General features: G+C 36.8%; 1 protein-coding gene across 2 annotated transcripts in view; it reads left to right on the top strand.

Moving 5' to 3' along the window:
• LOC150083238 (uncharacterized) overlaps window positions 1–17,595 on the top strand; it is a 193,022-nt gene that overhangs the window by 161,083 nt on the left and 14,344 nt on the right. For both annotated transcript variants that reach the window (XM_090377927.1, XM_090377926.1), the window contains one exon: window positions 1,305–1,458. In XM_090377927.1, coding sequence (XP_090234053.1) covers window positions 1,305–1,458 — 154 coding nt within the window. The remainder of the gene's footprint in view (window positions 1–1,304; window positions 1,459–17,595) is intronic.

Below are 17,595 nucleotides of genomic sequence, written 5' to 3'. Positions count from 1 at the left end.
GGAGTCTACATTTGTATGGATAGGGGTTTCGATTTTTAAATCTCCAGCAAATGACAATATAACTGGTCTCTGACTTACAAATGGGAAGATTATAGAAGTAAAGAAGTGACCCCCCCCCCTTGTGGTAGATAGATATGTGTTTCGCTAGACTTTTTCATCAGCATGAATTATAATTGTACAGTGCCAGAGGTGGTGAAGAGCAATGCATTTCCACTAATGCAGTGGTGTACAGGTACTTGAATGGCCTATAACACACTCTCATTTTTGCTTTCCCAGTGCTTCTGTCACACCAAACTGATTCAACATTGCACTGGCTGCCATGTCAACTGGATGCACTGCCTTAAATTTTATGTGCTTGTTAACTAAGAGCATACCCTCCCTTCATCCTGTTTGTCCTTTCTGTACATGTTGTACTCCCCATATTCAATTTCTACATATCTACATCAGTTATATCTGAGTGACGTCATGTGTCTGATGTCCCAACAATGTCAGCATTTGATGTCTTGGCCAGCGCTTCAAATTCATCAAAAATATTTACTATACTCCTAGCATTGGTGTAGATGCAACTATACATGCACCTGGTCTTACTCTTACTTAACTGAACATAGCCCAAGTATTTACTTGTTCCTTGATGACTCTCAGCAGTCCTTGAAATGCCATCACCTTGCCTTCAAGGCTGCTGCTTATTCCAATAGCAGCAATTCAAGAATCACTTTCAATTTGTTTCATAAAACAATTGTGTACCTAAAACAGTTATACAATATCTAATTAAAATGGCAGGTGTAATGAAATATGGCCACAATAAACATGTATAAAAAGCTTGCCAGCATTCCGTGATTTTTGAGGTATCCATCAAGCAAATTTTGTGCTGCAGGTTTATTTCCAATGTAATGCAAAATGATATAGCCCGCGGGTGATACCCTCCCTCACTTTAGAGATGAATGAAAATTTTATTAATACAATAATCAATAAAAAAATAGTATTGATAAAGATTTATTTACAAAGAAAATAAATGTAAGAAATTACAGTTCTGCTTGATATATATATAAAGCTGCTAATAGAGTTTTCAGAGCTCTAAATTAAGTATTATTTAACTTAAATTTATCATAATCCAATTTTTTGTGCAATTATGCCGTTTGGAAGTAGTAAGTTTTTTGCATAGTAAAATGACTGTTTTGTGGTGTGGGGGAATGAATTTTAAAAATCTCTGGGTTGTGTATTGGGATAATGATCAAGTTAGATTGTCCAGTGTATATAATACTGTAATTATTACCTGGGTCTTTATATCATTTGTTCATTTTTAGATTGTCTATGTATAGCATTAGAGGATGCCAGTTCAGTACAGTCTTCTTTGAAGTCATGGCTTGGATCACATGATTATGATGATGTTCATTTATTAGCCGAGAAACTTAGTGCCTTAAGATTCAAAGTACAAGAAGATCTAGCCAGTATACAACAGTAAGCATTATTATAACTAAACTTTTTCAAACAGTTGTTTCATATAAATTAAAACTGAAAAAGATTTTTATGCCAAATTTTTTTACATACAAATCCATTTTTTTTAAAATTCAATAGTTATAGCATAAAATGGTACCAATCATAACAGCGCCTCCGTAGCCAGGTGGGAAGGAGCAACAGTGCGTAGCACACGCTTCTTGATTAGACCCGGGTTCGAGCCCATCACCACCAAATATGGAGGATGCGGAAAGGTCAAGGGAATGATCACCGCATATTCCCAGAGCAATATGGCCTTAGTTGCTAATGCTCCTAAAAACCAAATAACAAACAAACAAACAAACAAACAAACCAATCATAACAAATTAAAATTCAAAAAACAGAATTGGCAGTGAATATCTGTAACATACAAAGACCCTATCAGCATCTATATAAAGCAAAGTTAATAATAATCATAATAATTCCATATTTATAAAATACAAAATACAAATTTTTCCATATTTACAAAATACAGTAGATTCTCGATTTTCCGGGATAGATGGTAAAAAACAAATATCCGATAGTCAATTTTCCAGTTAATCCAAAAATACAAAAGTCCCTGACATATACATAAGAGATATGTTCCAGGACTTCTTACGTAAGTCGAGTTTTACATAACTCGGGAATGACTAATAACATGTTGCTACTATATTATTATTGACAAATCTGAATTCCACGCGAAACTTGTTAATGTAACTGATCCAAATTGATGGCTTTCCTTTTGTTGGTAGATTTACTGTCACTTATTCTCTTAGCTGGCGCCATGATAACGATCAAAATGAAATTTTCTGAAAAGAATTTCACAGCGTTAAGGGAGAAACACACTATCAGCTGATGCAAACTCACATTTTACTAAAGCACATTTCTGGAGGTCACTGCCATTAAACAATTTGCACCTTCCGGGTTACTGGGCTTTTCTGTTGGTGCATCTAATTATAAACGGATAGTAAACTCGATCTTATCGCATTTGCAATAATACAGATGGAATTTCACCATTATTATGGTGAAATGTGTCCCCTTCACTGAAATCTTCAGTCATATAAAAAAAAAAAATCATAAATAAATTGTAAGAATCTTCTCTTCTTTCCTATTTTTTTGCTTGTTACTCCGTAACTCACTTGTGCAATTTGTACATGCCATGATCATCATTATTGATTGCTTATTTTATTTATTTATTATTTTTGTTTGTTTTAAATTTTACAATCCTAAAAAAAAATTGAGTGAAAAAAAATTTATGTAAATCTGTAATGGTTTCTTAGAGATTTAACAGATGCACCGTTTTCAAACCTTTGAATAATTTCAAGTTTTTGTTTAACCGAAAACGCAACTCTTTTGCGTTTACCCATCATTTTCGCGATTTCTAAACAAAAAAAATAAATAAATAAAATACTATAAAAAAATTCTGACATTCCTGACATAAATAACGAAACAAAATTTGTCCTTTTGCACTGCAACGGAACACGACAATTGAAGGGATGCATTAAACCAAACTAAATATTTGGTCTCGCTCTTTTTCTTTTCTTTTTTTTTTTTTTGAGCAGCGGGAATTGCAAGATAATAGGTGCACTAATCTCCCAATGACGACTTATAATGTCGCTTATTTATGACTTGCAAAAAATTACTTGATTTTTTTTTTTTTTTTAAATTTGAAGTCTTGAAGTGTTCTGGTTAATCGAGAATATTTACAAAATATAAATATAAAATACAAAGATAACAATTTAGTCATAAGTTAATGATAAACAGGCACGTTGTGGCCAGATGGCCCTTGTGCCAAAAAAAACAAAAATAAAATACAAAGTACAAAATTTATCAGTTATTATTGAATGAGGCTTACATTAAAAGGCACGTTTTCATAGGGCTAGCGCCTCTCAATATTTGTCATCAATAACAACCAAAACTGTCTGTTTCTGCTAGTTATATGCCAGCTTTAACCATTTTTATGATATACTAAATATAGTATGAATCATAGGTTTCAGTTAAGTTGAATTTAAGTTGATATAAGTTAATTTAAACTTAACGGCAGACTGGCAAAAATAACTGCTAGCCCCTACAGATAGTAAAAACTAAAATAATTAATTAAAACCTTATTAAAATATATATCCAAATATTTCTAAAACCTATGAAAAATTATATACAAGTGTTTTTGTTACTTAAGGAAAATATACAAGCGTATCTGTTACTTGTGAATAGCAAAGCAAAGGTATAAACCAGTATTAAGGCGAAAGGAATAGGCTGCAAGGATAGAAATAGTACCTCAATCTCCCTCGAATACTCTAATAGATTTTGAGGCATAAAATATTAGAGTTAGATAATATACAGATATTATCTGTATATTAGAGCAAAGGCAAAGAAAAAGAATGCAAACTACTTCGGAAAATTACTGGGGGAAAATGTAAAGTCCCGTCCCTTAGTAGGGGTTCTGGTAATTCTTTGTGTTAAAGGAGCATGTACTTTTAATAATTATTAACACTCATTATATTTTAGAAGTAAAATTAAAAGTCAGTATTAAAAATAGCTAAAATCAAAATTACAATGATTATTATTAATTAAAAATGCATGTGTTAAGAGCCATGCATAATGAACCAATTGACCTACTTAGAACAAGCAATCCTTACCCATGCATCTGAACTTCCAAAAACATGGATAAACTCAAGCTGCTGCAGAAAATGAAAGAAATTTCAAAGCTCCTTCAACCAATTAAGATCAAAGTTCCCTCTTCCTTCAATTAAAAACAATGGGGATAGCAGTGACCCCTGAACACAACTCAAATGCAGGAATCTTAATTTTTTTATTTTTTAAAATTACCAATAACCATCCTAATTTTATTTAAAGAATATATTATTAAATTTATGGAATATCATTTTATTTTAGTTTATGACAGACAAAATAAAAAAAAAAAAAACTTGCTCGTTTCCACATAAACAACCAAAAAAGGAAATCTTGATACCGAAATGCAAAAACTGAACGAAAAAGGCGTAGAAAAAACATAAGCTACAGAAACCAATTGTGAAATAGAAACCTGAACCAATTACCATATTAGATAATGAAAAACACTAGATATCAATACAAAATATAAACTTACTAACAATTAATAATTAATTCTTTCCCATAGAATAACCATGATGACGATCATTTTCAACATTTTCAGAGTGTAAGACACAGATCAACAGTTCTAAGAGAAGTGCCTAATATGTACATATATATATATATATACACAAGCTAAAAAGAAGACATCCGATTAGTATATCCCTAAATTTTCAACCACCAGATAAGGGTTAATATTTTCATGCCATATTTTCATAGCTATAAAACAGGTCTACTTAGATACTTAAATATAAATTTAAGAGGGAAATCATTTCTCCTAAGCTTATTAATAAATTCTTATAGTGAAACTAAGATATTTTCGAGGCTATTGCAGATTCTAATTAATTTTAATCTTTGTGATATGATAATATTACTATGAATTCTATGGGAGAAGATGTTTGCATGCCAATGCATAAAGTTAACTGTCTCAAATTTAAAATCTCTATGTTTATTATATACTTTTGTCTGTATTTTCTCATTTATAATATCCATTTCTGTATCTAGAAATATGGCTGCTAACATACTCTGTTTGTTAGTATACTCAAGCTGCAACTCAGTAGGATAAAAATTAGCAATATCCTATAAAAAATTAGGCTCATTAATAGCAATAAGGTCATCTATATATCTATAAAGTATTGTACTTTTACTAAATTTACTTTCATTGTGATGCAAATACAGATTGGCTACAATACACGAAGTACACGTTCCCATAGCTATGCCCATATGCTATCTATATACTGTACTACCATTAATGATATAGCAATTAAATAAGCATAAGTCTGAGGTCGAGGGTCTGAGGTCGAGGGTTTCCTGTGCGGACGTGCCTTTCTGCCGCTCTTGGAATAGAGAAGTTTTTTCTGATTTATTTTGTGCTTTATTAGTTTAAATTGACATATTAACTTATTTCTAGAGTAGCTTTATATTCCTATTTACGGTACTTAAAGTTAAAATAACTTAGATAGAGATTTTGTAGGTATTACTTAGTATCGGAAAGGGTATCAAATCCACGTGTTTACCGTTCATAAACGGCCGCCATTGTTACGTGAAAATTAATCAGTAAAATCTATTAATCTTGTCGAACTTCATTGGCAATTAAATTGTAATTTTAACTATACATATAACCACTTAGGTTACGGAACATAAATAATTAGTAAAAATAAATAATTAATACATAACTTGATACAGAAGTTATATAAAGGGATTTCGTAGATAACACTCGTTACTGAAGCGCGATACAGCATATCCGGAATTCGATAGCATTAGCTTTGTATAGTATAGTGCATAATATAATATTGTCAATTAATCAGTACATCTATTAATCTTGTTAAACTTCATTGTCAATTAAATTGTACTTTTAACTATATATATATAACGACTTAGAGTACAAACGTAACAAATAATTAATACATACTTGATACGGAAGTTATATAAAGGGAACTCGTAGATAACACTCGATACCGAAAAATAAATATAGCGTTATAACTGTGTTAAGATACAAGTTTAAGGTTTTAATTTTGTTCTGAAATTGTAATTTTATTGACATTTAAATCGAAATCATGACTCTGACCAGAGCAGCAAAGCAAAAGGCTCAAGCTAATGGGAGTGCTGTGACTCAGGGGAGAACTGAGGGGGGGCGGTTGCCCCCTGAATCACGGCCTTTTAAGATGCACTGTTTGCTTGATGTTTGCGGAGCAATCGGGTACGGGACATAATACTGCCATGGGGGATGTCTTTGTGTGTGCACGATGCAAGGAGTGCAAGGAAATTAGGCGACAACTCGGCGTTGTTATGGGCCTATATGAGACCTTGAAGGACAGGGTGGATGCCCTCGAAGGAAATAAATTGAGGGGCCCATCAAGCTCTCAGCTGCCCACATCAACACCAGAGCTTGGACTTGGTCATCTTGCAACACAGAGGCAGCCCCCAAGGCAGAATGCGCTGGTCCAACAGGAACTAGTAGTTGTTGGTGACTCAATTGTCAGGGAAACTGGGAACATGCTTTGTAAAAAGGATAGGTGGAACAGGACCAGGGTATGTCTGCCAGGGGCAAAGGTTGATGACGTTGTAGAGCAGATATCATCTTTTAAGGGCACAAAAGGTGATATAGTTGTACACGTTGGCACTAATGATATTAAGAGTAGGAGACCAGCGGAATTACTTAACAAGTACAGGTCACTGTTGAAAAAAAGCCGTGAAGTAGGGTTGAATTTGAAAGTGTCTGCAATTCTGCCCAGACACGATAGGAGGGAGTATATGATGAGAGCCTTGTCGATCAATTCGGCCCTGGAAAGATTGTGCAAGGCTGAAGGGGTAGAATTTTTTTCAGCCTGGACTGTACTTGTTAACAGGAGATATTGCTTCTACAGGGATGGGATACACTTAAATAGAAAGGGTGCAAGAATATTTGCTGATGCTATCGAGGCAGTGTTAGGTGGGTCGGAAAACTGCTAGCTTGGGGGGAGACAAAGACTAATGGATTAACAGTAGCCACTGGCAGAGGTGAAAGAGATTCTTGCACTGCTTCTATTGGAATGAGCAGAAGCCTGAAAAACAAGATGCAGGATATTTCAGAGACTGCTGGAAGTCATTGCGGTACAAGTAAACACATGGGTTGTGTTAGGGTAGCTAAGAATAGAAACAGGTGCATGTATACTTGCGTGTACACTAATGCTAGGAGTTTAGTAAATAAATTTGATGAATTTGAGGTATTACTCAAAACATCAAAGGCAGATATTGTTGGGATATCAGAGACGTGGTGTCACACAGATATAAGGAATGCAGAACTGGAATTTGGGGAGTACAACGTCTACAGAAAGGATAGACAGGATAGGAAGGGAGGAGGGGTTATGCTATTAGTTAAAAAACACATAAAATCCAAGGAAGTGAAGCCAGTTGACATCGCTGGACAGTGCAGTGTTGAGTCAGTTTGGTGTGACATAAGCATAGGTAAATCAAAATTGAGAGTAGGAGTGTGCTATAGGCCTAATGACTCTGATGAGTATAATAAGACACTGTACAGGGAAATAGAATGGGCCAGTAAATCAGAGAGTCTTATAATGGGGGATTTTAATTTCCCAGATATTGACTGGAATTTGTGGGTTGGTCACTCACACACTAGCAAGGCTTTTGTGGATTTATTGGATGATTGTTTTCTACACCAGCATGTTCGTGAGGCAACAAGAGGGAGCAATACTCTTGATCTGATTATCAGTAGTGATTCTTCATGCATTAGGAATCTGCAGATAAATGAACCACTGGGTGGCAGTGATCACAGTGTGCTGAAGTGGGATTTACTCAAGGAGGTAACTACCATCAGAGGTAAAGGGAAGGGTTTTTGCTTTCGTAAAGGCGACTATGATGGTCTGAGACAGTATTTAAATTCTATACAGTGGGACCAACTGATGATGTTACCAACAGCAAATTCAAAATGGGAAGCATTCAAGGAACTAATCTTGGAAGCTACCAGGCTTTACATACCAACCAAGAAATATTGTTCAAGGTTCAGGCCTAAATGGTTGTCAGATGAACTAATGAGACATATGGCAGAGAAGAAAAATGCATGGGATACATACAAATTAATGGGTGACGTGGAAGCCTATGATAGATATAAGTTGGTCTGTAACCAAGTCACAAAGGAGATTAGGCAGGCAAAGGCAGATTATGAGAAATCCTTGGCAAAGGATGCAAAGAAAAACAGAAAAGAGTTCTTTACCTATTTAAACTCAAGAAGGAAAGGGATGAATCAGATTGGTCCACTGGATGTTGATGGTTCAACAGTTGAGGATCCAGCTCAGGTGGCTAACAATCTAAACAAGTATTTTGCATCTACATTCACACATGAGGAGTTATTCAGGAAGGGGAATGTCGTAGGTGAAGTAAACATTGGCAGTGAGCTAGATGATTTTCTAATAACTGAGAGGAAAGTGGAGGAGAAATTGTTGAGGATAAACATAAAAAAGGCACCCGGGGTGGATGGGATCTATCCAGTTATATTAAAGGAGGCAGCAAAGGAAGTAAGCAAACCCCTAGCCATAATTATGAGAGCTTCTTTGGACTCAGGGGAGGTACCCATGGACTGGAGATGTGCAAATGTAACCCCAATTCACAAAGGAGGATCAAAGGCTGACACAAGTAATTATAGACCTGTTAGTTTAACTTCGGTTCCAGGAAAATTAATGGAGGAACTGGTTAAAGAAGCACTGCAGGATCATCTGGACAAGAATTCAGTTATAGCTCAGACACAGCATGGGTTTGTTAAGGGCAGGTCTTGTCTGACCAATTTGATTGGATACTATGATGTAGTCACAAAAGAACTGGATGCAGGGAATAACTTTGATATTATATATTTGGATCTTAGAAAGGCTTTTGATACTGTTGCGCATGGAAGACTGCTGCACAAATTGGAGAAGTGTGGCATTCGAGGCAAATTGCTGCTATGGATAAAGGGATGGTTGAGTGGCAGAAGACAGAGAGTGGTAATCAATGGACACTGCTCAACGTGGACTAATGTTATTAGTGGAGTTCCTCAGGGTTCAGTGTTGGGTCCATTGTTGTTTTCTGTATTTATAAATGATATTGATGATGGTGTATCAGGCTTAATGTCCAAGTTTGCAGACGATACAAAGGTTGGCAGGGTTGTTAAGGACACTACTGATACTATGCTGCTGCAACAGGATCTGGAAAGGTTGAGCAGATGGGCTGAGAGGTGGCAAATGAAGTTTAACATTGACAAATGTAAAGTACTAGATATGGGAAACAGTAACCCCAGATCAACGTATCAACTCTGTGGTACTACGCTGACAGTGGTAGAGAATGAAAAGGACCTGGGGGTAATTGTGCAGGCAGATATGAAGTTCTCTGAGCAGTGCAGACGAGCTGCAAGGGTAGCTCATGGTGTCTTGTCAATGATATAGAGGAATTTTTCTAGCAGGGACAGGGATGTGATTATTCCCTTGTATAAGGCATTGGTCAGGCCACACCTTGAGTACTGTATACAGGTCTGGAGGCCTCATTTCAAGAAGGATGTAGAGCTGATGGAACGAGTACAGAGAAGGGCAACAAGATTAGTGAATGGAACAAAGGGTTGCTCTTACGAAGAAAGGCTTAAGTTTTGCAAATTACAGAGCCTGGAGACTAGGCATCGCCGAGGTGATCTGATAGAGGTGTACAAGGCTTTGAATGGCTTGAGCATGCTCAATGCCGATGGGATTCTTCCTCTTGCTCAGAATAATCACCTGAGAGGGCATAAATTCAAATTGAGGAAGGACGGATGTCGGATAGATGTGCGGAAATTCGCCTTTAGCCAGCGGGCAGTTGGTTTGTGGAATAGACTTCCATCGCTTGTTGTTGAAGTTGATAGCCTAAACAAATTTAAGGCTCAGCTGGACAGGTATTTCGAACGAATTGAGGGGTGAAATGGGAGTAGTGGTTGTTTTTTTTTTTTTTTTTTTTTTTTTTTGGCTGATGCTGAATAAGCTTGCTTTCTTGCATCATATGCCTCTACTAATGCTAATGCTAAGTCTATTAGATTATCACATAATAGATATAACCCTATTATATGTATTATAACATTCACTGAATACCTTTTTTAGGTTGTCATGAGATATACTTGTGAAAAAGATTTTTAAAGTCATAAGTTCCAATATGTCTAATTTCCATAGAATAGGTATTCAGATAATCCAAGACTATGTTATTATTTAAAATAATTTTAGTTTCCCCCACATTTTCCAATACAGTTTTCAACAAAGATTTCTAAACCTAAATGCAACACGGAACTTATGAAATTTAGGGATCCAATGTACATACGAAAATTTAGTATTAGAGTAGTTTAGTTTTAACCTTTTATTCATTGCAACCAGTCTCGTGCTGATAATATTGCTGCTTGTTTCCTCTTTCTTGTAGGTTAACAGATTGTCAAGCTCTTTAGCGTAACAATCTGTTTTAAATAAATAAATATAGTTTTAAATTAATATATATATATATATATATATTCTTTTTGCAAATGTGATTGTAATATAATAAACTAATTATTACAGAAAAAAATGGAGTTGATATGCATAGGCAGTGCTTGTGAGTCTTTATTTAATTCTATTTATTTTATGAGTGGCATTCATGCTTTTGTGGATGTGTGGGTGTGTCTCCTTGGTGTTGGAGTAGTGTTTGTACTGTGAGGGCAAGCATTGCTTTGTCTTATTTTTATGATTTTATTTTGAATATTGGTGTACCTTAGTATTCAGGTAGCAAAATAGCACTTTGCCTAGCATAACCCTAATTGTAGTATTAATTACTGCAAAACAAATGTATTTTCTACATTTGTTTTGCAGTAATTAGTATTTCTTTTTCTATATTAATTTTTAGTTGCTTCAATCCCACAGTCCAAATTACTGAAGGCTTTTGGCTGGTATGTCTGCTTGCTAGGGTAAACCGTACTCCAATAGGTGTCCTTCCTTTTGGTCCTGGGACAAGGTAAATATCTGGTGGTTGACCTAGGTAATGCTAATTTGATTGGATACTATGATGTAGTCACAAAGAAACTGGATGCAAAAAATAACTTTGATAATCATATATTTGGATCTTAGAAAAGCCTTTGATGCTGCTGCACATGGAAGACTGCTGCACAAATTGTAGCAGTTGTAGCATTGGAGGCAAATTGCTGCTATGGATAAAGGGATGACCGAGTGGGAGAAGACAGAGAGTGGTAATCAATGGACACTGCTCTTCGTGGACTAATGTTATCAGTGGAGTCCATCAGGGTTCAGTGTTGGGTCCATTGTTGTTTTCTGTATTTATAAATGATATTGATGATGGCATATCAGGCTTAATGTCCAAGTTTGCAGATGATACGAAGGTTGGCAGGGTTGTTAATGACAGAACACTGCTGCAACAGGATATAGAAAAGTTGAGCAGATGAGCTGAGAGGTGGCAAATGAAGTTTAACATTGACAAATGTAAAGCACTACATATGGGAAGAAGTAATACTAGAGTATCGTATCAACTCTGTGGTACCACACTGATAGTGGCAGAGAATGTAAATGACCTGGGGGTAATTGTGCAGGCAGATATGAAGTTTTCTGAGCAGTGCAGGCGGTCTGCAAGAGTAGTTCATGTTGTCTTGTCAAAATATACAGGAATTTTTCTAGCAGGGATAAGGAGGTGATTATCCCCTTGTATAAGGCAATGGTCCGACCAAACCTTGAGTATTGTATACAGGTTTGGAGGCCTCATTTTAAGAAAGGTGTAGAGCTGTTGGAACAAGTACAGAGAAGGGCAATAAGATTAGTGAATGGAACAAAGGGTTGCTCTTACGAAGAAAGGCTTAAGTTTTGCAAATTATAGTGTCTGGAGACTAGGCACCTGCGAGTTGATCTGATTGAGGTATATAAAGTCTTGAATGGTTTGAGCATGCTCAATGCTGATGAGATTCTTCCTCTTGCTCAGAATAATCGCCTGAGAGGGCATAAATTCAAATTTAGGAAAGACGGTTGTAGGATAGATGTGCAGAAATTTAAGGTTGATTGGTGGAACAAACTTCCATCTGTCGTAGAAGTTGATAGCTTAAATAGATTCAAGGCAGAACTTGACAAACATTTGGAGTGAGTGGATGGATGAAATAAGGGTTTTTTTTTTTTTTTTTGGCTGATACTATATAAGCTTGCTTTCTTGCATCATGTGTCTATGCTAATGCTAATATATAAGGTAACTCTGGCTGACATCCCACCTGTGTGTACACAGTACTTGCTAGTTAGTGAGTGGGCTCCACAGTGGGTGTAGAGCTTTACTCCTTTGCAGTCCAGTATTATTTTCACTGTCTGCCCTATATAGTCCAGTCCTAACGATCAAAAAAATGACTAGTTGAAATGTAATGTTATAAAATTTATATGAAGTGGATGGCAGTATAGTGGGAAAACAAATTTTATAATTGGAAACACTGAGAGTTGCACTGATTGTGATGTTAGACTTGAAGAGAACAAAAAAAAAAAAAAAAATCCAACACTGCCTGCTGTTAACAATTGAATATAAACATCGATTTATAAATTCAGATTATTTATATTAGCATTAGCATTACTAGAGGCATATGATGCAAGAAAGCAAGCTTATTCAGCATCAGCCAAAAAAAAAAAAAAAAAACCACAACCCCTCTCCCATTTCACCCCTCCGTTCGTTCAAAATACCTGTCCAGCTGAGCCTTAAATTTGTTTAGGCTATTAACTTCAACAACAAGTGATGGAAGTCTATTCCACAAACCAACTTCCCGCTGGCTAAAGGCAAATTTCCGCACATCTATCCGACATCCGTCCTTCCTCAATTAGAATTTATGCCCTCTCAGGTGATTATTCTGAGCAAAAGGAAGAATCCCATCGGCATTGAGCATGCTCAAGCCATTCAAAGCCTTATACACCTCTATCAGATCACCTCGCCTATGCCTAGTCTCCAGACTTGGAATTTGCAAAATTTAAGCCTTTCTTCGTAAGAGCAACCCTTTGTTCCAGCAGCTCTACATCCTTCTTGAAATGAGGCCTCCAGACCTGTATACAGTACTCAAGGTGTGGCCTGACCATTGCCTTATACAAGGGAATAATCACATCCCTATCCCTGCTAGAAAAATTCCTGTATATCATTGACAAGACACCATGAGCTACTCTTGCAGCTCGTCTGCACTGCTCAGAGAACTTCATATCTGCCTGCACAGTTACCCCCAAGTCCTTTTCATTCTCTACCACTGTCAGCGTAGTACCACAGAGTTGACACGTTGATCTGGGGTTACTGTTTCCCATATCTAGTACTTTACATTTGTCAATGTTAAACTTCATTTGCCACCTCTCAGCCCATCTGCTCAACCTTTCCAGATCCTGTTGCAGCAGCATAGTATCAGTAGTGTCCTTAACAACCCTGCCAACCTTTGTATCGTCTGCAAACTTGGACATTAAGCTTGATATACCATCATCAGTATCATTTATAAATACAGAAAACATCCATGGACCCCACACTGAACCCTGAGGAACTCCACTAATAACATTAGTCCACGTTGAGCAGTGTCCATTGATTACCACTCTCTGTCTTCTGCCACTCAACCAACCCTTTATCCATAGCAGCAATTTGCCTCCAATGCCACACTGCTCCAATTTGTGCAGCAGTCTTCCATGCGCAACAGTATCAAAAGCCTTTCTAAGATCCAAATATATAATATCAAAGTTATTCCCTGCATCCAGTTCTTTTGTGACTACATCATAGTATCCAATCAAATTGGTCAGACAAGACCTGCCCTTAACAAAACCATGCTGTGTCTGAGCTATAACTGAATTCTTGTCTAGATGATCCTGCAGTGCTTCTTTAACCAGTGCCTCCATTAATTTTCCTGGAACCGAAGTTAAACTAACAGGTCTATAATTACTTGTGTCAGCCTTTGATCCATCCTCCTCTGTGAATTGGGGTTACATTTGCACATCTCCAATCTATGGGTACCTCCCCTGAGTCCAAAGAAGCTCTCATAATTATGGCTAGGGGTTTGCTTACTTCCTTTGCTGCCTCCTTTAATATAACTGGATAGATCCCATCCACCCTGGGTACCTTTTTTATGTTTATCCTCAACAATTTCTCCTCCACTTTCCTCTCAGTTATTAGAAAATCATCTAGCTCACTTCCAATGTTTACTTCACCTACGACATTCCCCTTCCTGAATAACTCCTCATGTGTGAATATAGATGAAAATACTCGTTTAGATTGTTAGCCACCTGAGCAGGATCCTCAACTGTTGAACCATCAACATCCAGTGGACCAATCTGATTCATCCCTTTCTTTCTTGAGTTTAAATAGGTAAAGAACTCTTTTCTGTTTTTCTTTGCATCCTTTGCCAAGGATTTTTCATAATCTGCCTTTGCCTGCCTAATCTCCTTTGTGACTTGGTTACAGACCAACTTATATCTATCATAGGCTTAATTAATTTGTATGTATCCCATGCATTTTTCTTCTCTGCCATATGTCTCATTAGTTCATCTGACAACCATTTAGGCCTGAACCTTGAACAATATTTCTTGGTTGGTATGTAAAGCCTGGTAGCTTCCAAGATTAGTTCCTTGAATGCTTCCCATTTTGAATTTGCTGTTGGTAACATCATCAGTTGGTCCCACTGTATAGAATTTAAATATTGTCTCAGACCATCATAGTCGCCTTTACGAAAGCAAAAACCCTTTCCTTTACCTCTGATGGTAGTTACCTCCTTGAGTAAATCCCACTTCAGCACACTGTCATCACTGCCACCTAGTGGTTCCTTTATCTGCAGATTCTTAATGCATGAAGAATCACTACTGATAATCAGATCAAGAGTATTACTCCCTCTAGTTGCCTCCTGAATATGCTGGTGTAGAAAACAATCATCCAATAAATCTACAAAAGCCTTGCTAGTGTGTGAGTGACCAACCCACAAATTCCAGTCAATATCTGGGAAATTAAAATCCCCCATTATAAGATTCTCTGATTTACTGGCCCATTCTATTTCCCTGTACAGTATCTTATTATACTCATCAGAGTCATTAGGCCTATAGCACTCTCCTACTCTCAATTTTGATTTACCTATGCTTATGTCAAACCAAACTGATTCGACACTGCCCTGTCTATCGATGTCGATTGGCTTCACTTCCTTGGATTTTATGTGTTTCTTAACTAATAGCATAATCCCTCCTCCCTTCCTATCCTGTCTATCCTTTCTGTAGACGTTGTACTCCCCAAATTCCAGTTCTGCATTCCTTATATCTGTGTGACACCACGTCTCTGATATCCCAACAATATCTGCCTTTGATGTTTTGAGCAATACCTCAAATTCATCAAATTTATTTACTAAACTCCTAGCATTGGTGTACACGCAAGTATACATGCACCTGTTTCTATTCTTACCTACCCTGACACAACCCATGTGTTTACTTGTACCGCAATGACTTCCAGCAGTCTCTGAAATATCCTGCATCTTGTTTTTCAGGCTTGTGCTCATTCCAATAGAAGCAGTGCAAGAATCTCTTTCAGCTCTGCCAGTGGCTACTGTTAATCTATTAGTCTAGCAGTTTTCCGACCCACCTAACACTGCCTCGATAGCATCAGCAAATATTCTTGCACCCTTTCTATTTAAGTGTATCCCATCCCTGTAGAAGCAATCTCTCCTGTTAACAAGTACAGTCCAGGCTGAAAAAAATTCTACCCCTTGAGTCTTGCACAATCATTCCAGGGCCGAATTGATCGACAAGGCTCTCATCATATACTCCCTTCTATCGTGTCTAGGCAGAATTGCAGACACTTTCAAATTCAGTCCTACTTCACGGCTTTTTTTCAACAATGACCTGTACTTGTTAAGTAATTCCGCTGGTCTCCTACTCTTAATATCATTAGTGCCAACGTGTACAACTATATCACCTTTTGTGCCCTTAAAAGATGATATCCGCTCTACAACGTCATCAACGTTTGCCCCTGGCAGACATACCTCTGGTCCTGTTCCACCTATCCTTTTTACAAAGCATGTTCCCCATTTCCCTGACAATAGAGTCACCAACAACTACTAGTTCCTGTGGGACCAGCACATTCTGCCTTGGGGGCTGCCTCTGTGTTGCAAGATGACCAAATGCAAGCCCTGGCGTTGATGTGTGCAGCTGAGAGCTTGATAGGCCCCTCAATTTATTTCCTTCGAGGGCATCCACCCTGTCCTTCAACGTCTCATATAGGCCCATAACAACGCTGAGTTGTCGCCTAATTTCCTTGCTCTCCTTGCATCGTGCACACACAAAGACATCCCCCATGGCAGTATCATGTCCCGTACCCGATTGCTCCGCAAACACTAAGCAAACAGTGCATCTTAAAAGGCTGTGATTCAGAGGGCAACTGCCCCCCTCAGTTCTCCCCTGAGCCACAGCACTCCCATTAGCTTGAGCCTTTTGCTTTGCTGCTCTAGTCTGAGTCATGGTTTCGATTTAATGACAATAAAATTATATTTTCAGAACAAAATTAAAACCTTAAACTTGTATCCTAACACAGTTATAACGCTATATTTATTTTTCAGTATCGAGTGTTATCTACGAGTTCCCTTTATATAACTTCCGTATCAAGTTATGTATTAATTATTTGTTACGTTTGTACTCTAAGTCGTTATATATATATAGTTAAAAGTACAATTTAATTGACAATGAAGTTTAACAAGATTAATAGATTTACTGATTAATTGACAATATTATATTATGCACTATACTATACAAAGCTAATGCTATCGAATTCCGGATATGCTGTATTGTGTTACAATGGTGGTAATTACGAACGGTACTTCTACGGACCCTTAAGTATTGATTAACTTCCAAATCTCGCTGTCTCAGTGTAGAATAAACTAAGGATCCTGACTAGGTCTATAGCTACTTATAGATAATAATTGGATATAACAATTGGTTAATAAATCGGCTAAATACGGTTAAAAACATCTCGTTCAACGGAGCTGCAATTTGTAACACGTAGATTTGATACTGTTACCGATACTAAGTAATACCCACAAAATCTCTATCAAGTTAAACTTTATACTAAGTATCGTAACTAGGAATATAAAACTACTCTAGAAAATAAGTAAATATGCCAATTTAAGCTAATAAAACAGAAAATAAATCAGAAAAAACTTCTCTTCTCCAGGAGCTGCAAAATAGCTGCGGCCGCACAGGCTACTCTCGAACCCTATCAGTGAATATGAAGTATAAACAGAAAACAATGCAGCAAATGAACCAGCACATTAGGAAAACCAATTGGAAATGCAAACATTGAACTTTTAGATGGGGGGGTGATTGTATCATATTAAAAAATGAATAATATAAATTTGGTTTTTCAGATTGTTTATATGAAGCATAAATAGATGTCAGTACAGTAATTGGGCCAGTAAAGCTGGAAAACAAATTTCATAATCAGAAACACAGATGTTTGCAGTGCTTGCATGTAAAAAAAAAAAAAATGTCTGGCATTAACAATAGAATATAAACATCAATAAACATTGATTTACGTTTT

This window comes from Mastigoproctus giganteus, chromosome 7, assembly GCF_048544385.1.
Source record: "Mastigoproctus giganteus isolate SK-2022 chromosome 7, ASM4854438v1, whole genome shotgun sequence".
Lineage (NCBI taxonomy): Eukaryota > Metazoa > Arthropoda > Arachnida > Uropygi > Thelyphonidae > Mastigoproctus > Mastigoproctus giganteus.
Note: the sequence above shows the minus strand (reverse complement) of the source record. Positions and strands in the feature narration are given on the sequence as shown.